Source organism: Heptranchias perlo, chromosome 38 (genome assembly GCF_035084215.1).
Source record: "Heptranchias perlo isolate sHepPer1 chromosome 38, sHepPer1.hap1, whole genome shotgun sequence".
In the NCBI taxonomy this organism is placed as follows: domain Eukaryota; kingdom Metazoa; phylum Chordata; class Chondrichthyes; order Hexanchiformes; family Hexanchidae; genus Heptranchias; species Heptranchias perlo.
In genome coordinates this window covers 17,358,057-17,382,047 of record NC_090362.1, presented here as the reverse complement: position 1 = coordinate 17,382,047, position 23,991 = coordinate 17,358,057, and the positions used below count along the sequence as shown (strand labels likewise).

Sequence of the window (23,991 nt, the reverse complement as noted above, 5' to 3'; positions counted from 1 at the left end):
ATAGGGACTCAAAAGAGTCATCAAAATCTTCCAACTGACCCTTTTCAATTACATAGCTCACCTAATAGGCCTTGGAAACATAAAAGTGACACGTCAAGCTGGAAACTGTCAGAATCCACCACCAACACGCCTCTTTTTAATGACCCCTGCTTTTACCTGGAAACGTAAAATCTATTCCTAATTCTGGACTGTGAGCGTGTATGGGCATTGGGCGAGACCAGGGGTCGAGCTCGGCTATGATACACCCCATGGTCAAATAGCTTGCTGTGACTCACTGCCTACACTTGTGCATGAAAATTGGCCGGTTCGACCAGGTCCCAGAGAGCTGCGGGGACCCATGGGTTCTCTGAGTCGACACCTTCCGAGACTGAGGGAGACAATAAATCACAGCATGTGGGAAACCTAAGGGGAAAGTACGTAAATTTTAAATAACAAACCTTTAATTCCAATTTCGAAATCTTAATTTCTAGTTCAGTCTTCTCAGTTTTTCTAAGCCTTTCAAGTTGTCTCAATGCTTGCTCCCTGCAGCCACAGAAAAGAGATTCATACACACATAGTAATACATTCTGAGGCAATATTCCCCCTCTTTAGATCTGCATCTGCCTCTTGCCATTCTTTGGCCAAGAGGACAGGCAGGCCATGGCCAAGACTTAATTTATTCTAGGGATATGGGTGTCACTGGCGTGGCCAGCATTTATTGCCCATCCCCAGTTGCCCCTTGAGAAGGTGGCGGTGGGCCGCCTTCTTGAACCGCTGCAGTCCGTGTGGTGAAGGTACTCCCACAGTGCTGTTAGGTGGGGATTTTGACCCAGCGACGATGAAGGAATGGGCTGTAAAGGGCTTTCAGTGCTGCCTGAAAACACTCCAGATTGAACTTTCCCTCCAATTTTCTCTCACCTCTGGCTCATCCTCCAACACAGTCCATTGACTGCTGTTCTACCGTTCACTGACATACACCAATGTGCTGCACCAACAGCGCAGCTCACACCAAGGGATTTGAATGGTCTCTTGCTCCTCCTAAACTACAAGTAAAGTTTCTTGCACTATTACACCCCCATGGATCCTCACTGTTTTGAGAGCAAGACCCATCTCCTACTTGAACTCATTCTTTCCCAGGCCCTTTAAACTGTGGAACTCCTCAGCACCCTTGTCCCTCTCTTCCTGCTACAATCTGAAGGCTTTTAATCCCCAAGCTCCGTTTTATCTAATCCCCACTTCTCAATTTACCTAATCTTCTTTTCTACCCTTTTTAATCTTTGGCCCATCACCTAAGTTTCTCAATAAGAAGATGCAGCATTGAGAACATTAGGGTGTGTCCACATTGGCAGCTTCTTCAGACATGGTCATGTAGCTGTGGGAATTGATTGGCGGTCACTTGTGCTCGGGGCAGGTTACGCACTGAGGAATTTCTTGCACTATTCTTGGCATCAGTCTCCAGTGAAGGGAGACTTGCCTTTCCCTGGGATATCTGGATAGGACAATTTACATAGTCTTCTCCTACAGGTTACTCAGCATCATGCATGGGCCGTCACATAGTTAAGACTGAAGCCTCTTCACATCACATCAATTCTGGCGTGCAATTAGCCAACACCAAGTACAACGTAAGATGAATAATAAAAAATTCAAACAAGGGAATGTTTAAGCTTCTGCCTTGGGTTCTGACAACTCTCCATTTTATGACCTTAGCCTCTTTTTTTCCAACTTTGCTCTGCTCCTCAGCAGGACGCTTTACTGCATGTCCACCTGTATCTTCTCCTTCCTCAACAACGTAAGCTGAATAATAGATGCTGTATTTCCTGCCTCTCCCTCAACAAAGGGTTTGATTATCCACTCAAGCTGGTGGCCCAGTTAGAAATACTCAACAGGAATTCAACTAGGGTTACCAACCCTGGCTGGACGTAATCCTGGAGGTTTCATCACATGACCTTCTGCCTCCAGCCGCCCCGCCCAGTAAAATAGCCTTTTCCCCTATATTTTTAAAACTATTAAATGAAAGTGTTCAAAGAAATTGAAAAAAAAAATCATAACTTTTTTTTAAATGCCCCTATGATTTTTTTTCTCCCAGGTTGCTCACAGCAGTGTCCAGGAGATTAATCATCAATTTCTGGAGACTCCAGGGCAATCCTGGAGGGTTGGCAACTCTAAACTCAACTGAACCACATGGCCTTAAAGTGACAGACCATCCTGGGACTCAAACTCACAACTGCCGAGTTGGGAATCACAAACCCGATTCCTTGAGCTCACCAGCTGTCTGCACAGAGTTAACTTTATGCATGTTAATGCCAACCCTTCAATCGTCTAAGAAAACAGGACTGAAGAACAGAAAGACTCCTTACTTTAAAAACATGCAGCTCAAGTCAGCTAATGCTGATCTTACAACATCGATTCCTCTGATTGAACTACAGTGATTCACTCAGTGACATTATGAGAAACATTTCCTAATATAGACCGTTAGCAAAAACGTTATTTTCTCCTCGACCTGGCATACCCTCAGTTTAAATTCGACTTTTCGAAACCTGCAGCAATCGGATGATAAGCACGATGCACAGGCTGGTCACGGCACATGGCCTTATCTCGAAAGCCCAGCGAACGAGTCATTAGATCATGGAGGCATGATTCGCTCGACTTACTTTTCTGCAATTTGTTGCTTTAGTGAAGTGACCTGCTGTTCCAGCCTTTGATTCTCCGAGCAACATCCGGTGTACTGTGGAAAGAATGCGCACGGTTAGTTTGTGCAAGACTAAACATCATAGAGCCAGGATCTCGTTACTGCTTTGGTCTTGGGCTGTGTTTGCCTATGATTTTGCCAAAATAAAGTCCAGTTAGCTCCCCTGATGACTGAGTGGGTAAATACCGACCTGTATTGGTTCCAGACCCCAAGTTCAATCTCCAGTCATTTGCTCGGACAGCAGGTGCTAATAATGGTTCTGCCATTTACACCTCCATCTTTGCTACAACCCTCCGAGATCTCTGCGCTCCTCCAATTCTGGCCTCTTGCGCTTTTCATCGCTCCACCATTGGCCTCCGAGCCTTCAGCTGCCTGGGCCCGAAGCTCTGGAATTCCCTCCCTAAACCTCTCCGCCTCTCGCTCTCCTCCTTAAAAACTACCCCTTTGACCAAGCTTTTGATCACCTGTCCTAAAATCTCCTTATGTGGCTTGGTGTCAAATTTTGTTTGATAATGGCTCCTGTGAATAGCCTTGGGACCTTTTTATTACGTTAAAGGCGCTACATAAATGCAGGTAGTTGTTGTTTATTGTCCCATTACCACCCCCTTTTGCCTTGCACCATCTTCCCTTTTGTCATTTATTCACTCCTGCCCTCCACCCTATCACAGATCTTCCCCTTTGTACTTTCTTCCCACTTTTTCCCCTGGCTCTGCACTTGCTTATAAACTGTTCAATCTCTAACTTCTTCCAGTTCTGAGGAAAGGCCATCGACCTGAAACGTTAACTCTGTTTCTCTCTCCACAGACGCTGCCTGACCTGCTGAGCGTTTTCCAGCATTTTCTGTTTTTCCTTCAGGTTTCCAGCATCCCCAGTATTTTGCTTTTGCTCCAGTCTGGGTTGGGTTAGCGCTGCTCAGTCTAAGAGGCAGTTGTGGGCCTCGATGTTTTTTGGCTTGGGAGCTTGAATACAAATCAATCAGTCCTGATTGATAGTCAGTGATCCCACTGAGGGCGTCAGATGAGGACAGGACCGGCCATGGCCGTGATGCTCCCCATGGTTGACTGGCCTGCCAATACTCACTGTCTAAGTTCAAGAGATACTCAGGATAAACCAAGTGTGAGCCTAGATGGAGCGTATCGTCATTCCACCATGGAGAATCACATCCTGCTCTCTCCAAACATCCACACAGCATGGGTAACTGGATAGTTATTCGGGAATGGAAACTTAGTTCATTCACCCTCCGTAACTCAGAAGTGTTTCTTTTAAAAATTTATTCAATATCGGGATGTGGGCATCGCTGGCATTTATTGCCCATCCCTAGTTGCCCTGACAAGATGGCGATACCACGGAGTGGCTTGCCAGGCCACGACAGAGGGTTATTAAGCGTCAAGGGACTGTAATCACACATAGGCCACACCGGAGACAAGGACGGCAGATTTCATTTTCTAAAAAGTGAACCAGTTGGGGTTTTTGTCACAATCTGACAGCTTCACGGTCACTCTTCCTGATACCAGCTTTTTATTTTAAATTTCCAGATGTTTGAACTGAATTCGAATTCTCAAACTGCCATGGTGGGATTTGAACTCACCTTCTCTGGTTCTCCAGCCCAGGCCTCTGGATTATTAGTCCAGTAACATAACCACTATGCTACCGTACCTATCTGACTATCCCTCCCACCACCCAGCGGGGATCAGCTAACTCGGCAGAGACCGGGATTTAAAAGGTGAAACATTTTTCTATTCCAATTACGTTTTCAACGCACAAAAAATCCCCAAGTCGGCATTTTGTGACTTCTGTGGGCGGGATGGCCTGCAAAGTGCAAATAACAAGTCAGTCACCCTGTGTTTTGGGCGAGATATTCGTGGAAAGTGCAGCGACAGGGGGGACCTTTCTGTCCAGATTCTGTGGCAATCGCACAAAGTGGTTAAAGCAGATATATTATTGGGACAGATTTCCACCCATTCATAGTCGACGCAGAGAATCTAACATTGAGCCCGCTGGAAAAAGCAGATATTAAACCATATTTATTATTTTTTTTAAAAATGGGTTTCAGGAACACAAGAAAAGTCAAACAAAGACGAGCCATTCAACTCCAGTGCCCGACCCTCCAAAACAGCTGCATTTTTGCAATGTTTATTTATGCCTCCACTCTCCTGTGAGAGTAAATAGGTTCTTCAGTTTTAAATTTGCTTTTCACTAATTGAAATCTGTGTTCTTTGGCCGTGGTCTCCCAGCTAACGAAGACTTTCATTCCACCACATTCCTTAAACTGCACCAACAGCTGATAACATAGGAGCAGGAGGAGGCCATTCAGCCCATTCAGCCTGTTCCGCCATTCAATTAGGTCATGGCTGATCTGTATCTTAACTCCATCTACCCGCCTTGGTTCCTATTTGAGTCCTATTTGTTAAATGTATCCATGTGATTTATATCAATTAGTGTAAATTGTATTCAGGTGGTGGGTATCAATTGTGGGCTCTCTTGTATCCATTTATATGAGAGCTTAGCTAGGGGTTGGAGTGGGTAATGTGGATCTTTGTGAATAAAGGCTTGGAAGCAACTGAAGACCAGGCTCTAGTATTCCATCCGTCACCAAATGGCTATCCAATTTATTACACCATTGACTTCAACAGGACTGACTATCAAGGCGGGGGGGTGGGGGGGGTATAACATGCAGGCAATGCGATATGGCCCAAGATTAATTTCTACCCTCACGGTCTCCCTGAATAAACAGGAAGGGAGTGAACGTACTAATCTGAGACCCAAATTGCCGTTGCCTTTTATAAGGGCCTAAAACAGCCTGTAATGAGAAGTACATTCAGAGATGACAGTTGAGCAAACATGTGAGTTGAGCTTTATTACGCACTATTTTTGGTGGAAGGGTTAATTTTCAAACTCAATCACTTTTCAGTAACTTCATCACAAAACCAAACCGAGAAGTTTAATTACTGCCCCAGGGTGCCTCAGCACAACGTGTGAAGTGTTCCAATGTCCGTATCCCGCTGAGCTCACACCCAGAACCTTTGCATGGCGAGTCCCTTATTGTTAGGCAAGCAGCACGGGGCAGAGGTTTCGGACTTTTCTGAAACTGGGGAGTAGAAAGAAAACGAAGAATCACCCCAACTGCTCAGGCATGGGCCCAAGTGACAGGTTACAGAGCAATGCTGGCAGAAGCCTGGGAGTAGGTTTACCTGGATGACCTCTCAGGTGGCGAATGAGAGAAAGAAAAAGAGAGTGAAAGAGAGAGAGTGAGCGAGAAAGAGAAAGAGAACGAGAAAGAAGAGAGAAGAGAGAAAGAAGAAAGGGAAAAAGAGAAAGGGAAAAAGAGAAAGGGAAAAAGAGAAAGGGAAAAAGAGAAAGGGAAAAAGAGAAAGGGAAAAAGAGAAAGGGAAAAAGAAAGAAACCGAGAGAAGAGAGAGGAGGGGAGAGAAAGGAGAACGAAGTGGGGGGGGAAAAGAGAGAGAGAGAAAGAGAGAGAGAGAGAGAGAGAGAGAGAGGAGAAAGAGAGAGAGAAGAGAAAGAGAGAGAGAAGGAGAAAGAAAGAGAGAAGGGGAGAGAGAAGGAGAAAGAAAGAAATAAAGAAAGAAAGAGAGAGAAAGAGAGTAAGAGGGTTGGGTGAGAGAGTGGTGGTGGCAGAGAGTGAAATATACATAAAATAGTGAAAAAACATAAAATATACAATGGAACAGCAAAAAAAATTTAAAACATAAACAAGCAATTTTTGTGCAAATGTTTTCTACTTTCGTTCTTAAAAGTCAGACAAAGGATAAATGAAAGGGAATGGTAATGTTTCCTTAAAGGAATGCGTCAACTCGAGGTTTGCTCATTAATACCCAGTCAGATGAATGACATTAAAATAAGTCGCAGACTTCCAACACTTTAAGGTACAAACTCACATGTACATTCACACTGAAAGAGAATTGGAAAAATTGGTGCATTGCTTTTTAACGGTCTACAAGATGCTTTGGAAATAAATAGTTCACTCCTGACCCCTGGTGATGGGGAATCTGTAAGAGCGGAAATCACATGGGAAATGAAAAAGAGAGAGAGGAAAACCAGAAGGCCTGGGCAAGAAAATAACCATCAGGCATGGTTAGTCAGGATTTCATGCAACAGACACAAGGCACGTGGCAACAACAACCCGATGACTGCTTTTGAAATTGTGTCTGCATAAAGGGGTCAGTAAGGGAGAGTCAGACAGAATAATTATAACTAGTCAAAATCTTTTCCCAAAGGTAGGGGAGTCTATAACGAGGGGGCACAGATTTAAGGTGAGAGGGGAGAGATACAAAAGGGTCCAGAGGGGCAATTTTTTCACTCAAAGGGTGGTGAGTGTCTGGAACGAGCTGCCAGAGGCAGTAGTAGAGGCGGGTACAATTTTGTCTTTTAAAAAGCATTTGGACAGTTACATGGGGAAGATGGGTATCGAGGGATATGGGCCAAGTGCAGGCAATTGGGACTAGCTGAGTGGTATAAACTGGGCGACATGGACATGTTGGGCCGAAGGGCCTGTTTCCATGTTGTAACTTCTATGATTCTATGATTCTATGATTCTATGATTCATCTCACTGTATACTGGGGGCCATTCCAGGCGGTCATCAGTGGCCTCTTCGCCAGCCAGTAATCAACCTAACACAGAATAATAACAGACACAAGACAGAAAACAAAGAGAAATGCAGGGGTTTTTTTCTGCTTTCCTTAATTTAATCAGGTAACAATATTAGCAGTGAGTGTTCGGGACATCATTAAAGATCTACCCTGGAGCACACTGATATTGACAATTCCAATGGTCTCCTGGCCGGCCTCCCATCTTGCAACTTCAGCTCATCCAAAACTCTGCTGCCCGTATCCTAACTCGCACCGAGTCCCATTCGCCCATCACCCCCTGCGCTCACTGACCTACATTGGCTCCCGGTCCGGGAACGCCTCGATTTTAAAATTCTCATCCTTGTTTTCAAATCCCTCCACGGTCTCACCCCTCCCTGTCTCTGTAACCTCCTCCGGCCCTACAACCCTCCGAGATCTCTGCGCTCCTCCAATTCTTGCCTCTTGCGCATCCCCGATTTTAATCGCTCCACCATTGGCGGCCGTGCATTCAGCTGCCTGGGCCCTAAGCTCTGGAATTCCCTCCCTAAACCTCTCACTCCTCCTTTAAGATACTCCTTAAAATTTGCCTCTTTGACCAAGCTTTTGGTCAGCTGTCCTAATATCTCCTTATGTGACTCGGTGTCAAAGTTTGTTTGCTAATTGCTCCAGTGAAGCACCTTGGGACTTTTTACCACTTTAAAGGCGCTATATAAATGCAAATTGTTGTCGTTGATAGTCTATTGGGTAAATGTACAGTCTGATGTTCCATAAAGTGACACAAACCAGAAGGCCCCAAATTTGATTCCAGGTCTGTTCGGAGTTAAGTGCTATCGGCCAGAGCAGCCACTGGGAGCGACTGATTGGCATCAGTCGCTACAGAGGAGAAACCCCCCACCTCAAATAGAAAAGCCCCCCCCTCAACCGAGGAAAAATTACAACTAAGCATCTTACTCCTGTACACAGATATAACGAGATAACCAATACAGTAGCAATCAGCCATTTTAATAATCGAGCCCAATTAGTTACACACAATAACCAGGCAGTAAGCACAAAAGATTGATATTACCCCCAATCCTTTGGAGAACAAGTGACCACAATTCTCTAAGTTGTCTCTTAGTTCTGTAGCTGCTTCTGCTCTGCCCAGCTCCCTTAAGGTGGCCCTTAACCCCATGAGGCATCCACATGACCATAACACGATCTATCCTCAGCCAATCAGAGGCGCTGTAACCTCGATTACCCATATATGCACATGCTTCCATTTAGCTCCTCCCTGATTCTTTACAGCAGTCCCAATTTTAGGCAAGCTGCGGTGAGTCACAGTTTATGATTACACTCCTGATCACCATCTAGTGACCCCCCATTGAAAAACACTGTTGTACAATGTGGTCTGTCCAGACTGACACTTAAACACAAACCAACTTCAGTTATAACTGGGAAATTGGGTGGGATAATGCAACATCTACCTTGGTGCCCATTGGCCATGGAAGGCACCGAGTGAGCTGGCAGACACGAGCGACCACTAAGGCCAGCTTGGCATTCCCTGAAACTCCAGATACGGCAAAGCAGACAAAGGGGCCCTGCCCGGTGACCTGGAGTTGAAAAGCAGTCCAACAAACAAAGGAGGCAGGTGCGTTCCCTGTCTCTACCGTTGCGGGCAACTGAAGAAAAGCTGTGCAAGATGCAATATAATCTGATCAAACAGCAGCTCACATCGGAGGAAAGCTGATGCAATGGACATAAATAGGCTCCTACACCAATAAATCAGTCTCACTTTACGCAGAGCTGGAAAAGAAGTCCCCTTTACTAAAAGAGAGCAAATAACGCCCATTCTGTAACATGGCCCACTGATGATATGTTTTGTGTCTCTATATGTACTATTGGTGCTAATCTCTTGTTCATCACTCTACACAGAAGCAACATTAAAAGGGGAAGGTCAGGTTTTGCAATTCCATTTTTAATATACACAGTATTCCAGTGCTGTTCAATGACAGGCACGGGTACACTGCATTATTACAAGTTAAAAACCAGACTCAGCATCAACGATTTCACCTACTGGCCGGAAGCAAGTGGGCAAAGTGTGTTGGCACCTCAACGGGCCATGCTGGGGGTCGGTAGGTATAGGGGAGGGTCACCCTCCCACCCAGAGTCTGTTGGTCTTTATCTCAAGGGGGCTGGAATACAAAAGGGTGGAAGTTATGCCACAGTTATATAAAGCTCTGGTCAGACCCCATTTAGAGTATTGTGTTCAGTTCTGGGCACCGCACCTCAGGAAGGACATATTGGCCTTGGAGGGGGTGCAGTGCAGATTCACCAGAATGATGCCAGGGGCTAAAAGGGTTAAATTATGAGGACAGGTTGCATGGACCAGGCTTGTATTCCCTTGAGTGTAGAAGATTAAGGGGTGATCTAATTGAGGGGGTTTAAGATGATAGGGTAGATAGAGAGGAACTATTTCCTCCGGTAAGGGAGTCTAGAACAAGGGGGCATAACCTTAAAATTAGAGCTAGGCCTTTCAGGAAGCACTTCTTCACACAAAGGGGAGTGGAAATCTGAAACACTCTCCCCCAAAAAGCTGTTGAGAGTAGGGATTAATTGAAAATTTAAAAACTGAGATTGATAGATTGTTGTTAGGCGAGGGTATTAAGGGTTACGGAACCAAGGTGGGTGGATGGAGTTACGATGCAGATCAGCCCTGATCTAATCGGATGGCAGAACAGGTTCGATGGGCTGAATGGCCTCCTCCTGTTCCTGTGTCTCCGATGGTGGTCGGGCTCAGGCAGAGAGGGAGGAAGAATTACATAGGAGGTGTGTGTTTATTAAGGAGAAAGGAATCATGAATGAGCCTTTCACTGCCGGGTTCGGGAGTGATGTGGAGTTTGTCCGGAGCGAGTCGCCCGTTTGCCGTGTCAGTCGGGGAGTGGTGCATGATGGGGGGGGGGGGGGGGAAGGAAAAATGCATTTATTGTGGGAAAGCAGAAATAAAGTCGAGTTTAAGGAAGTCCTTTTTTGGGGGTCATCCGGGTGTCTGACAAACACCAAAACCCATCGCCATGCCTTAAAGAGTCTCCGAACCAAACTACTAAGATATCCACCGAGAGTTTCAGTTTGCCTGATATGGGGCGCAGCCTCTCCCCGGAGTGACACACCCACATATCTAAGTCCAGAGAGTGAAGGAACAGAGTTGACAGAAGCCAAGTCGTAGGGGCTTCCAAGTATGTTTAGGGTCAACCCCTGGAGTGTTAGCACTAATCAGGAATCGCCCTATAACAGCGGCAGTAATTTTTAATCCAGGTTATCGGATGCCACTTTGGAGAATACAGGCAATCCAAGCCTAACCGCCAAATTACCGTCAACCAAAACACAGAATAAAACCCCCTCCCCCTCTGCCTTTCACACACACCCTAACATAACAGGTATTTTTTTTTAAATACTAGGGTGTGATTATATGACTTCTGCCTTATTTTGCACTTCAGATATATGACATCTGCTTACGTTATAGTTACAGCTCACATCATGTGGACCGCTGGGTTAGATTAACTAGTTACATCACTCCTGGGTCATCAGCAGCCATTTGATTTTCTTGCAAGATCTCCTCGAATCTTTCCATGAGGGCGGTCACTGCGGAACAGCGATGAGAGGGAGGGCTATGTTGTCTCGTCCCTTAAATGTTTATTGGCATGGGTTTTGTCCCTCTGCTCAAGACCCGTAAACTATCCCTGATCTTCTCCCTCCTCTAACTGTATATAAACTGTGGCACTCCGAGTCTCTTGAATATCCAGGCGTTTTCTGCGGGAGGCTTTTGCAGTTTTACGTTGAGCCTTACAGTGACGTCGTTGGCTAGTTAGAGAACTGCACCAGTACTAGAACGTCCGTGACCAACAAGAGGATGTGATCACAGTGCGACGAGTTTACATAGGCAGTTTCCATTATAAATGTAAAGGTGGGAATTTCACCCTTTTTTGAGGAAAAAGTCATCGAGCCTCATTTCTAGGGGCTGTCAAAAGCCACCGAGACCAATTCTACCGCCCGCGAAACATGCTTAAGAACACCTGCGGTTCAAACTTCAAAACACAAATCGCAACTCTAGAGGTGAACTTCTCAGAATATAAACCCTGTTTTATCCAGTTTGCAAAGAAGAGTTTCAATGTTAAAAAAAAAAATTGATATCTGCTGAAGAGGTTAATTGGACTGATCAAGGTCAGCAAGAGAAAGATCACCCCTTGTCCCCCAACACAGGCTGCATAACTTTGAAAGGGTTTGATAGTGTGGACGTAGAGAACATGTTTCCACTGGTGGGGAGTCCAAAACTAGGGGTTATAAATATAAGACAGACAGTCACTAATAAATCCAATAAGGAATTCAGGAGAAACTTCTTTATCCAGGGGGTGGTTACAATGTGGAATAGATGAGGTGAATAGCATGGATGCATTTAAGGGGAAGCTAGGAATAGGGAGAAAGGAATAGAAGGATGTGTTGATAGGGTGAGATGAAGGAGGCTCATGTGGAGCATGGACCTGCTGGGCCGAATGGCCTGTTTCTCTGCTGTAAATTCGATGCAATTCTACATAAACGTTCTCGTATCTCAAATTTATATCTAAAAGGAATACCAGGCACAGGTGGGTGGTTACAATTGGCTTCAGTGCTCCTGGGTTAAGGAGTTGGAAAATTAACTAACGTTCCCATTGCTGATCACGATCCAGCAACCTGCTGAGAAGGGCTCACGTCTGAATCTCAGGTGAAGACCGGGTCGGGCGTGCCGCCTCCATGGTGGAATATCCACCAACACTCACTGTCCAGTCTTGCAGATAACATTGAAAAGCAGCATCGTCCGGATGCAGCTTTCGAAGGCGGCTGTCCTTAGACTATTAAAGTGTTTGATAGGGTAGATAGAGAGAAACTATTTTCTTTAGTGGGAGAGTCCAGAACAAGGGGGCATAACCTTAAAATTAGAGCTCGGCCGTTCAGGGGTGATGTCAGGAAGCACTTCTTCAAACAATGGGGAGTGGAAATCTGGAACTTTCTTCTTCAAAAATCTGTTGAGGCTGGGGGTCAATTGAAAATTTCAAGACCGAGATTGATAGATTTTTGTTGGGTAAGGGGATTAAGGATTACGGAACCAAGGCGGGTAGATGGAGTTAAGATACAGATCAGCCATGATCTAACTGAATGGCGGAAAAGGCTCGAGGGGCTGAATGGCCTCCTCCTGTTCCTATGACTGTCAGTTTACCCTCTGTGCCAGGAGTGAACTGAAATCTCCTCCCTCTCTGCCAGTTCTGCATTCTGACCTGGCTCCTGGCAGACTCCAGCTCCTGGTGCCGTGACTCCAGCTCGGTATTCCGAACATGCAGCATGTCCCAAACCTTCTGCAACTCCTCCCGCACCTGGAAGAGCTCACTGTCCACTTCTTCCAGAGCAGCCTGCAAAGACAATTCACGGGTTGAAACCGCAAGAGGGCAGCTAGGACCAGTACATTGGATCATACAGCACAGGAGGAGGCCAGTCGGCCCATCGTGCCTGTGCCGGCTCTTTGAAAGAGCTATCCAATTATTCCCGCTCCCCTGCTCTTTCCCCACAGCCCTGCAAATTTTTCATTTTCAAGTATTTATCCAATTCCTTTTTGAAAGTTATTATTGAATCTGCTTCCACCGCCCTTTCAGGCAGCGCGTTCCAGATCATAACAACTCGCTGCGTTAAAAATGTTTTCTCCTCATCTCCCCCCTGGCTTTTGTGCCAATTATCGTGAATCTGTGTCCTCTGGTTACTGACCCTCCTGCCAGTGGAAACAATTTCAGCTCTGGAAATTCCCACAAACTTCAGAGGTTCACACCCTATTGCAGTACAAAAAAAAATTATTTTGAAATACGTGGGGCAGAATCGTGTTAATAAGTTCATATGAAATTTCTTTGTCTACCAATGTAGTGTTAACCTGTTTGGCTAAATGACTTCCTTCTAACTGTGGCCGGAGGAATTTCACCCATTTGCCAATATCGCATTGCACACCCTAAAAGTGTTTCCCTGATAACCCGATGCGCACAATGTGGTGTCTCAAAGAATTGAAAATCCTAAGATTGAACCGCAATCTGTGCTAAATTATCTGCAGTGCAGTCACCGTTGTTATGTAGGCAAATGCATCAGCCAATTTTTTGCACAGCAAGATCCCACAAACAGCAAAGGAGAAAGGCGGCAAGACTTGCGTTTACATAGCGCCTTTCACAACCCCAGGACGTCGTCTCAAAGCACTTTACAGCCAATGAAGTACTTTTTGAAGTGTAGTCACTGTTGTAATGCAGGAAATGCTGCAGCCAATTTGTGCACAGCAAGATCCCACAAACAGCAATGTGATAATTACCAGATAATTGGTTTTTGACATTGTAGATTGACACTGAAGGGCAAGAATTGCAAGGCTCTGAAGTGAAACCCCACAGTTTCTACCCAAGACGTTAGGGTTTACTCAAAATAAATATTAAGAGACACAATTGAACAAATTGGTTTCGCAATTTAGCGTGAAACACAAACCGCACTGAACCCATTCCAGTTTTGGACAGGTCGTAACGACCTCCATCACTCAAGACAACCATCGCGGTTGAGGATGGGAAATGGCAGCAAAATTAACGGTCGATATTAAAACATTGAGTTCATCGGGCAGTTACCTTCATTTCTCCTGGTTTGCTTAAATTGGCTTCTTCCAGTTCCTAGACAGAGAAAATACAAGATCAGAAAATAAATCGCACAATCTCTACCCCAGGTAACTTACAGCGGTGATTTTCAAACCGGGGCCTGCGAGGGGCTCACAGGGGAACCGCAAAGGTCACGGTGTGAAATCTTGGTTTGCGTCAAGTGCAGTGTAATTCTGGTAGATCGGCGTTCCAGTTCAGCTGCTGATACTAATAAACGAGGTCATGTCCAGCAGGAGCACCTTTGGGTCTGCGACATTGTCTTCTGGAAATTTTAGGGAGACAAGCAGTCTGAGAGAATGTCACTTGCAAGGGTCCCTTTTTCGCTGTTTAGATTTAGAGTGACAACATGCTTATACCATTGGCTCATCAGAGGTCAAAAATTTCCAAGTATAGGGCTACCCCAATGGCTCAGATGGTAAATTCGATGCCCTGCATGTTACTGAGCCATAAAGACTATAAAGGTCCCAGGCTTGGTCCCCAGTCTGTGCCGAGGTACCTGATTTCAGGCAGGAAAGAACGAACTTGCATTTATATAGCACCTGTCACAACCTCAGGAAGTCCCAGAGTGGTTTACAACCAATTAAGTACTTTTTTTTTATATAAAGCGTAGTCACTGTTGTAATGTAGGAAACGCGGCAGCCAACTTGCGCACAGCAAGATCCCACAACGGCGATGTGATAATGACCAGATCATTTGTTTTAGTGATGTTAGAATGTGCTACCACCATGGAGTGATTGAGGCGAATACAATAGATGCATTTCAGGGCAAGCTAGATAAGCACGAGGGAGAAAGGAATAGAAGGATATAGTGATAGGATTAGATGACGAGGGGTGCGAGGAGGCTCGTGTGGAGCATAAACACCGGCATTGACCAGTTGGGCGAAAAGGCATTTCTGTGCTGTCGTCTCTATGAGCGATAAATATTAGCCAGGATACCGGGAGAACTCCCCTGCTCTTCTTTGTATAGTGCCATGGGATCTTTCACGTCCACCTGAGAGGGCAGACGGGGCTTTGGTTTTACGTCTCATCCGAAAGACGGCACCTCTGACAGTGCAGCACTCCCCCAGTACTGCACTGGGAGTGTCGGCCTGGATTCTGTGCTCAGGTCTCTGAAGCGGGGAATGTTGTAACTGGGCTCGGGGCAGTTGAAGCCAAGGGGGAGAAAAGTCACATGGGTTTCCTGCTCCTGATCCTCACCCAGTGATTCCCACTGGAAAGTGCACACCTCTGGATGTCAAATGGGAACAGGTTTGGGCTTGGCTGCGATCCCCTCGTCCCCCCCTCCCCACCCGTGGATTAATAGCCTGCCGCCACCCATTGTCCATACCCACCCAGGAAAATTGACCACGTGGGGCCTAGTACCAGAGGTGCGCGAGCCCTGAACACCAGCTTGAGTTAGGGTCTTCAGCAGGGGAAACTGGGAGGGTAAAGCAGTGAGGACCTCCCACGAAGTGAACTCTATACCCCACAGCAGCCTGTGCTGCCCATCAGTCTGCTTCCCGTCTACTCAGACAATGTTCTCACCAAACGCTATACCTCAGGGTGGGCGGGGGCCACATTAAGAGTAACCAAAACAATTTGGCCTCCTCTGTGCTCTAATCTCTGTAATTCCATTGGATGTGGGAAAAGAGGCATGAGAGTGGACAGCTCGAGGTGAGGAGCTATCATTGGCACAGGCCTGATGGGTTGGATGACCTCCTTCTGCACTGTAATTTCTGTGATTCTTACTCACTAATTTAAACTTGCAAACTGGGGAAAGTCACCGTCGTTACGTTTGAGCAACTTTGCATGTAACCCAGAAGCTGCGGCTGGCGTTACCAAGCAACGGAGAGTCACCAATGGGCTCAGCAACAGGGCAATGACTTATTAAGGATGCCACGAATTCACCGACTGCTCAAATCTCGAAACTGGAAGAGGAACTTTCAACAAAGCCCAAACAAGCCCGCTCAAGGTTCAGTGAAGGTTTTTGCTTATTTTGTACACGTCAACTGATGCTCCTCTGCTTCCCAGTGAAAACCACTGTTGACAATAATGAACTGTTCACCCTCCCGTGACGATTGACTTTTCAGCTCGAGAAGCACGCAGTGTCCTGATCAATAAGAGCGATTCCACTCAACATGCAATTGCAATGTCCTGCAGACTGCCTGGCTGAGTGATTCAACTTAAGTTGCAACTCCCTTGGCTCCATCTGTGCGCAGTCTGTCTCCAATTCAGATTCCAGCAGTTCAAACTATAGAATCAATATGTCACTGCAAAAAACTGCGATTACGAATTAGCCTTTTCCACTCCTGAAACAAACCTGACACACTCTTTTCATTCCAACTGGCAGGTTCTCACCACTCATTGTTTGTTCAATTTATCAATTGCAACAGTGACTCCGTACAGCAGTATAAAAAGTGGCTCCCAGATCTTACCACAGTAAACACCTCACGGTGTCAGCCGTGGCTCAATTGGCTCAGTGGGTAGCTCCCTTCACCTCTGAGGTCGTGGGTCCAAGTCCCACTCCAGAGACTTGAGCACAAAATCTAGGCTGACACTCCCAGTGCAGTACTGAGGGAGTGCCGCACTGTCGGAGGTGCCGTCTATTGGACGAGATGTTAAACCGAGGCCCCGTCTGCCCTCTCAGGTGGACGTGAAAGATCCCATGGCACTATTTCGAAGAAGAGCAGGAGAGTTCTCCCCGGCGTCCTGGCTGATAACCCTCAACCAACATCACTAAAAAAAAAGATTATCTGGTCATTATCACACGGCTGTCTGTGGGATCTTGCTGTGCGTAAATTGGTTGCCGTGTTTCTTACATTACAACAGTTACTATACTTCAAATGTACTTCATTGGTTGTAAGATGCTTTGGGATGTCCTGAGGTCATGAAAGGCGCTATATAAACACAAGTCAATCTTTCTTTTCCCCTACAATATCTGCTAGCACATAGGAAGAGCTTGAGATACTAACGATGGTCTCCACCGTCCAGTTGGAGACCCTGAAGGAACACACTTCAATATCCCCCACCCCAAACTTGTCCTCCCTTTTTTTCTTCTTCTAGAGGCAGTGACATTCTGAAATACATGTGTCCAGATGGCTGTAGCCCTTTGTCACTCTGCCTAAGTGGGGGATGTGGTGTATGAAACAATGTTCCAGAGAGGGGTGCAGTGTATCGGAGAGGGATCCAGCGAGGGGTGCGGTGTATCGGAGAGGGATCCAGCGAGGGGTGCGGTGTATCGGAGAGGGATCCAGCGAGGGGTGCGGTGTATCGGAGAGGGATCCAGCGAGGGGTGCGGTGTATCGGAGAGGGATCCAGTGTGGGGTGCGGTGTATCGGAGAGGGATCCAGCGTGGGGTGCGGTGTATCGGAGAGGGATCCAGCGAGGGGTGCGGTGTATCGGAGAGGGATCCAGCGAGGGGTGCGGTGTATCGGAGAGGGATCCAGCGAGGGGTGCGGTGTATCGGAGAGGGATCCAGCGAGGGGTGCGGTGTATCGGAGAGGGATCCAGCGAGGGGTGCGGTGTATCGGGGAGGGATCCAGCGAGGGGTGCGGTGTATCGGAGAGGGATCCAGCGAGGGGTGCGGTGTATCGGGGAGGGTTCCAGCGAGGGGTGCGGTGTATCGGAGAGGGATCCAGTGAGGGGTGCGGTGTATCGGGGAGGGATCCAGTGAGGGGTGCGGTGTATCGGGGAGGGATCCAGTGAGGGGTGCGGTGTATCGGAGAGGGATCCAGTGAGGGGTGCGGTGTATCGGAGAGGGATCCAGTGAATGTCACACTGAAATCCAACCTGCAACAGGACTGTTGACTCTTCGAAGGCTTTAAACATTCTATCATTAATATATTATGTCACAACTGTAGGAAATAATCAAAAATATTTTTCACTCTCAACAAGTGAGATTTCATTAACTATCGGGGCTGAAACTCTATCGGCCCCTCCAATTACCATTTTACTTTGCCTCAGTACCCCTCACTCACCTCTCTCAGGCCCCGTATAATCGCACACTGCTGGCGTTGCGTGGTCTTTGTGTCCTTAAGGTCTTGCTGAAGTGAAGATATCTGTGACAGGAGCTCCTGTGTGAGCAGCACTGGAGGGCTGGGAGAGTTGACATTAATTGATTAGTCAAATTAGTGGAATCGCTTTGGAGTTTTGAAAAGATAGACGAGACTGTCTTTAGAATCAACACAAAATGGTTGCCATAGACAGAGTGTTTACCTGATTACAGAAGGAACTAAAAGTCTATTGCATTAAGTCAGAAATCATGGTACATCACAAAGTTCTATTGGGCTGGTGCAAGATGTGTTATATCAGAGAGCGTTCCAGTGAGGGGTGCAGTGTATCGGAGAGGGGTCCAGTGAGGGGTGCGGTGTATCGGAGAGGGGTCCAGTGAGGGGTGCGGTGTCTCGGAGAGGGTTCCAGCGAGGGGTGCGGTGTCTCGGGGAGGGTTCCAGCGAGGGGTGCAGTGTATCGGAGAGGGTTCCAGTGAGGGGTGCGGTGTATCGGAGAGGGTTACAGTGAGGGGTGCGGTGTCTCGGAGAGGGTTCCAGCGAGGGGTGCGGTGTATCGGAGAGGGATCCAGTGAGGGGTGCGGTGTATCGGAGAGGGTTACAGTGAGGGGTGCGGTGTATCGGAGAGGGTTACAGTGAGGGGTGCGGTGTCTCGGAGAGGGTTCCAGCGAGGGGTGCGGTGTCTCGGAGAGGGTTCCAGCGAGGGGTGCGGTGTATCGGGGAGGGTTCCAGCGAGGGGTGCGGTGTCTCGGAGAGGGATCCAGCGAGGGGTGCGGTGTCTCAGAGAATATACATACCAATTTGACGACAGGGCTTTTTGCCTTTGGTCAGGAAGAGGAATTGTTGGGACCTCGTTCTTGTCTAGAAAACAAAATAAGCCTGGAGATAATTCTCCAAACACACGGCAAATAACAATAACTATACCAGGATGAAAGGCTGATAACTGAAGCCAGATTTGACAGCAAGACTAATAGGAATTAACAGGACAACTCGATTAGAAATTGCCTCGATTGACAAGGTACATTAAAACATCATCACATGTCTGGGGCCAATCGATTGCCTCCACTAGAAACTGGACAATGACCATTTTGATTTGATTTTTATTGCTTAGATCATCCAGTGAGTCAGAATAACAAAGATCTTTAGACAAAGATTTGACAAGATCCGCACTGATGTGAAGCCTAATCTGATCTTGTTTCTAAAACAAAAATGACTGTGTGTAAAAGCAATGGTCACTGTGGGAACGAGCGACAGAGAGAAATGTCCAGGGGTTCAGTTCCCCCGTCTGTGCTCGTTTAACTGATGTCACCAGAGGTGCAATTATCGAATGGGGGAAAATCCCTGGGCTCCCCACTGCTGATTCTCATCGAGGTACCTCTTTTAGCGAGGGGGGGGAGGGGGGGGAGGGAGAGACGGCGAGGGGGGGGAGGGAGATGGGATCACTTTGGAAATCAATTGTGTTTTTGTTTGAAACGTGAGGGCAGCACTGCTGTTATTCTCTCCCGATTCCCCAAGCTCTTCAGCAAAGGCAGCAGAGAGGCCTGGTAAACGACCTGTTCCCGGGCCCCTCTCCCCTGGTAAACGACCTGTTCCCGGGCCCCTCTCCCCTGGTAAACGGCCTGTTCCCGGGCCCCTCTCCCCTGGTAAACGGCCTGTTCCCGGGCCCCTCTCCCCTGGTAAACGGCCTGTTCCCGGGCCCCTCTCCCCTGGTAAACGGCCTGTTCCCGGGCCCCTCTCCCCTGGTAAACGGCCTGTTCCCGGGCCCCTCTCCCCTGGTAATCGACCTGTTCCCGGGCCCCTCTCCCCTGGTAAACGGCCTGTTCCCGGGCCCCTCTCCCCTGGTAATCGACCTGTTCCCGGGCCCCTCTCCCCTGGTAAACGACCTGTTCCCGGGCCCCTCTCCCCTGGTAAACGGCCTGTTCCCGGGCCCCTCTCCCCTGGTAAACGACCTGTTCCCGGGCCCCTCTCCCCTGGTAAACGACCTGTTCCCGGGCCCCTCTCCCCTGGTAAACGACCTGTTCCCGGGCCCCTCTCCCCTGGTAAACGACCTGTTCCCGGGCCCCTCTCCCCTGGTAAACGACCTGTTCCCGGGCCCCTCTCCCCTGGTAATCGACCTGTTCCCGGGCCCCTCTCCCCTGGTAAACGACCTGTTCCCGGGCCCCTCTCTCCTGGTAAACGGCCTGTTCCCGGGCCCCTCTCCCCTGGTAAACGACCTGTTCCCGGGCCCCTCTCCCCTAGTAAACGGTCTGTTCCCGGGCCCCTCTCCCCTGGTAAACGACCTGTTCCCGGGCCCCTCCCCCCTGGTAAACGACCTGTTCCCGGGCCCCTCTCCCCTGGTAAACGACCTGTTCCCGGGCCCCTCTCCCCTGGTAAACGACCTGTTCCCGGGCCCCTCTCCCCTGGTAAACGGCCTGTTCCCGGGCCCCTCTCCCCTGGTAAACGGCCTGTTCCCGGGCCCCTCTCCCCTGGTAAACGACCTGTTCCCGGGCCCCTCTCCCCTGGTAAATGGCCTGTTCCCGGGCCCCTCTCCCCTGGTAAACGACCTGTTCCCGGGCCCCTCTCCCCTGGTAAACGACCTGTTCCCGGGCCCCTCTCCCCTGGTAAACGGCCTGTTCCCGGGCCCCTCTCCCCTGGTAAACGGCCTGTTCCCGGGCCCCTCTCCCCTGGTAAACGGCCTGTTCCCGGGCCCCTCCCCCCTGGTAAACGGCCTGTTCCCGGGCCCCTCCCCCCTGGTAAACGGCCTGTTCCCGGGCCCCTCTCCCCTGGTAAACGACCTGTTCCCGGGCCCCTCTCCCCTGGTAAACGGCCTGTTCCCGGGCCCCTCTCCCCTGGTAAACGGCCTGTTCCCGGGCCCCTCTCCCCTGTTAAACGGCCTGTTCCCGGGCCCCTCTCCCCTGGTAAACGACCTGTTCCCGGGCCCCTCCCCCCTGGTAAACGGCCTGTTCCCGGGCCCCTCTCCCCTGGTAAACGACCTGTTCCCGGGCCCCTCTCCCCTGGTAAACGGCCTGTTCCCGGGCCCCTCTCCCCTGGTAAACGGCCTGTTCCCGGGCCCCTCTCCCCTAGTAAACGGCCTGTTCCCGGGCCCCTCTCCCCTGGTAAACGGCCTGTTCCCGGGCCCCTCTCCCCTGGTAAACGGCCTGTTCCCGGGCCCCTCTCCCCTGGTAAACGGCCTGTTCCCGGGCCCCTCTCCCCTGGTAAACGACCTGTTCCCGGGCCCCTCTCCCCTGGTAAACGGCCTGTTCCCGGGCCCCTCTCCCCTGGTAAACGACCTGTTCCCGGGCCCCTCTCCCCTGGTAAACGGCCTGTTCCCGGGCCCCTCTCCCCTGGTAAACGACCTGTTCCCGGGCCCCTCTCCCCTGGTAAACGACCTGTTCCCGGGCCCCTCTCCCCAAAGTGCTGCCCTTCACACTGATTTTTCTTCACCCATTGAGGGGTGTGGTCAGACTCCACTTGGTGTTTCCTCACACGCTGTGCTCGGGATTGGGGAACTCAAAGACTTGCATTTAAATTGTGCCCTTCACAACCTCAGGACGTCCCAAAGCGCATTACAGCCAATGAAGTACTTTTTGAAGTGTAGTCACTGTTATAACGTAGGCAATTTGCCTACAGCAAGGTCCCACAAATAGCAATATGATAATGAGCAGATAATCTGTTTTAGTGATGTTTGGTTGAGGGATAAACATTGGCCCCAGGACACTGGGGAGAATTCCCCTGCTCTTCTTTGAAATAGTGGCCATGGGATCTTTTACGTCCACCTGAGAGAGCAGACAGGGCCTCGGTTTAACGTCCCATCCGAAAGACGGCACCTCCGACAGTGCAGCACTCCCTCGGTACTGCACTGGGAGCGTCAGCCTGGATTATGTGCTCAAGTCTCTGGAGTGGGACTCGAACCCACGACCTCCTGACTCTGAGACGGGAGTGCTGCCCGCTGAGCAACAACTCAACAATCCAGAGCATCGAAACTCACCGCTCCAGGTGGGTGATAAAATAGATTCTCGTACGACAATTGCAAGTTTTCTTCAGGTGCACGCACAATTCCAGTTAGGAACTAGAAGGGGAAACCTGAACTCGAAACACAGAGACAGCCTCACACACTGGAGATATCCTGAGTGAAAGCTGGGGTACAGCTGCCACCTGGTGGCACGGTAAGACAACAGCAGCAGTCTAACTCTGCACTCGAAGAGGATTAGGGACTGGGTTTATCAACTACAATTGTTGTGACAGATAACATTGGATCACTACTAAAGTAACGAGAATAGGGGAAGGAAAATCAGGGAGGTACATTTTTTTTTAAATATTCACCTTTTTACAGAAGAAAATCATCCTTACCAGTGATTACTTTTATTAAAAGAACGTCAATTCATTGAAAAGAAAGATTTGCATTTAAACAGCACCTTTCATGACCTCGGGACGTCCCAAAGCGCTTTACAGCCAATGAAGAACTTTTTTTTTAAAGTGTAGTCACTGTTGTAATGTAGGAAACGCAGCAGCCACTCAAACTTCCCCTTTAGTTGATGGGTATATTCCCCAACGACGTAGAAACGGCAATTATCTTAAATAATGAACTTTCCAGCCAAAATATAAATATTACTTGCCTTTTAACGGTAAGGAAAGATCACCGTCAAATGACATTGAGTCTTCATCATTCTTATCTCTGGAAGGACAAGAAAACAAGAAAAATATATTAGTGAATGTGTGCCAGGCAATGGGGGGGGAAGAAAAAGAGTGTGACAGAGAAAGAGAGAGGCAAAAGAAAGAGAACGTGAGTGAGAGAAATGAGAGAGACAGGTAAACAGACAGATTGAAAAGGGAGAGAGAAAGAGAGGGAGAGAACAACAGAGATAGAGACAAGGGGGTAAGACAGGGAGAGAGTAAGAGCGCGAGAGCGAGAGAGCGAGAGCGAGAGCGAAAAAGGCAAGAAAAAAGGACGGGAGACACCAAGACGTGAGATAAGGAAAGGGAGACAGAGAAACAGAAAAAGGAGAGAGGGAGAGAGAGAGACTCTTTTTGGTTTATAAACATTAACTAATGGAAAATTGGACATGCACCAATGCCTTGAAATGAGGTGCTCTGAATATTAGTTACAAATAATTCCCATGTTTGTAGAAATGTTTCTGCCTGCTATTTTATTGAAGGTTTGAGAGCCAACTTCTCTGTTAAGGCAACAAATGTCATTCAAACAGAATCATTTCAAGGCACAAGAGCTGGAAAATGACCACTTTTCTAACACTTAACAATCAATAATACAGCCCTACGTTGGCCTCATCCAACAGTGTATGTCGTAAATAAATAATTTATAATAATGCACTTCGGATCCTTTGAATCGGAGCTATGATATTTATCAAAACCCTCCTGCTACACTCTGACATTTAAAACACAATAAATTGGTGCTTGCTAAAAAGAGGGGACCCAGAACTTTTAACACACGATACAAAAGGCAAATGAATCGAATTTTTTAAAAATGGCCCATTTATAGTGAACAGACCGGTCGTGGTCAGGATCCAGGTCACGCAGATCCCCCTCCGACAGTGCAATCCACCTCCTTCGAATCTCGGGTGACGCTGTTGCCTATGAAGGAATTCAACAAACAAGCAGTTATGGATGAGGACTGCGCATGGTCTGTTCATTAGTGAGATCTTTAGTCCCTTCGAGTGGTGAATGGGATCATTAGCTTTCCAATAAGAAAGACTTGCATTTATATAGCGCCTTTCAAGATCTCACTCTGTCCCAAAGCGCTTTACAGCCAATGAAGTACTTTTGAAGTGTAGTCACTGTTGTAATGTAGGAAACGCGGCAGCCAATTTGCGCACAGCAAGATCCCACAAACAGCAACGTGATAATGACCTGATAACCTGTTTTAGTGATGTTGGTTGAGGGGTAAATATTGGCCAGGACATCAGGGAGAACTCCCCCTGCTCTTCTTTGAAATGGCGCCATGGGATCTTTTACGTCCACCAGAGGGGGTTTAACAGCTCATCTGAAAGACAATGCAGCACTCCCTCAGTACTGCACTGGAGTGTCAGCCGAGATTATGTGCTCAAGTCCCTGGAGTGGGACTTAAAACCACGACCTTC

General features: G+C 48.2%; 1 protein-coding gene across 4 annotated transcripts in view; it reads right to left on the bottom strand.

The window, feature by feature from the left end:
• LOC137304828 (myosin heavy chain, cardiac muscle isoform-like) overlaps nt 1–23,991 on the bottom strand; it is a 96,392-nt gene that overhangs the window by 34,774 nt on the left and 37,627 nt on the right. For 3 of the 4 annotated variants that reach the window (XR_010958643.1, XM_067973567.1, XM_067973568.1), the window contains 8 exons: nt 23,403–23,485; nt 22,513–22,571; nt 18,715–18,778; nt 17,888–18,005; nt 13,906–13,947; nt 12,541–12,672; nt 2,631–2,704; nt 438–522 (listed from right to left, as the gene is read on the bottom strand). Coding sequence is in view for 3 of the 4 variants with exons in the window: in XM_067973567.1 (XP_067829668.1) it covers nt 438–522; nt 2,631–2,704; nt 12,541–12,672; nt 13,906–13,947; nt 17,888–18,005; nt 18,715–18,778; nt 22,513–22,571; nt 23,403–23,485 (657 nt within the window). In the remaining variant the exon portion in view is untranslated. The remainder of the gene's footprint in view (nt 1–437; nt 523–2,630; nt 2,705–12,540; nt 12,673–13,905; nt 13,948–17,887; nt 18,006–18,714; nt 18,779–22,512; nt 22,572–23,402; nt 23,486–23,991) is intronic. The other variant, XM_067973569.1, reaches the window with a different exon arrangement.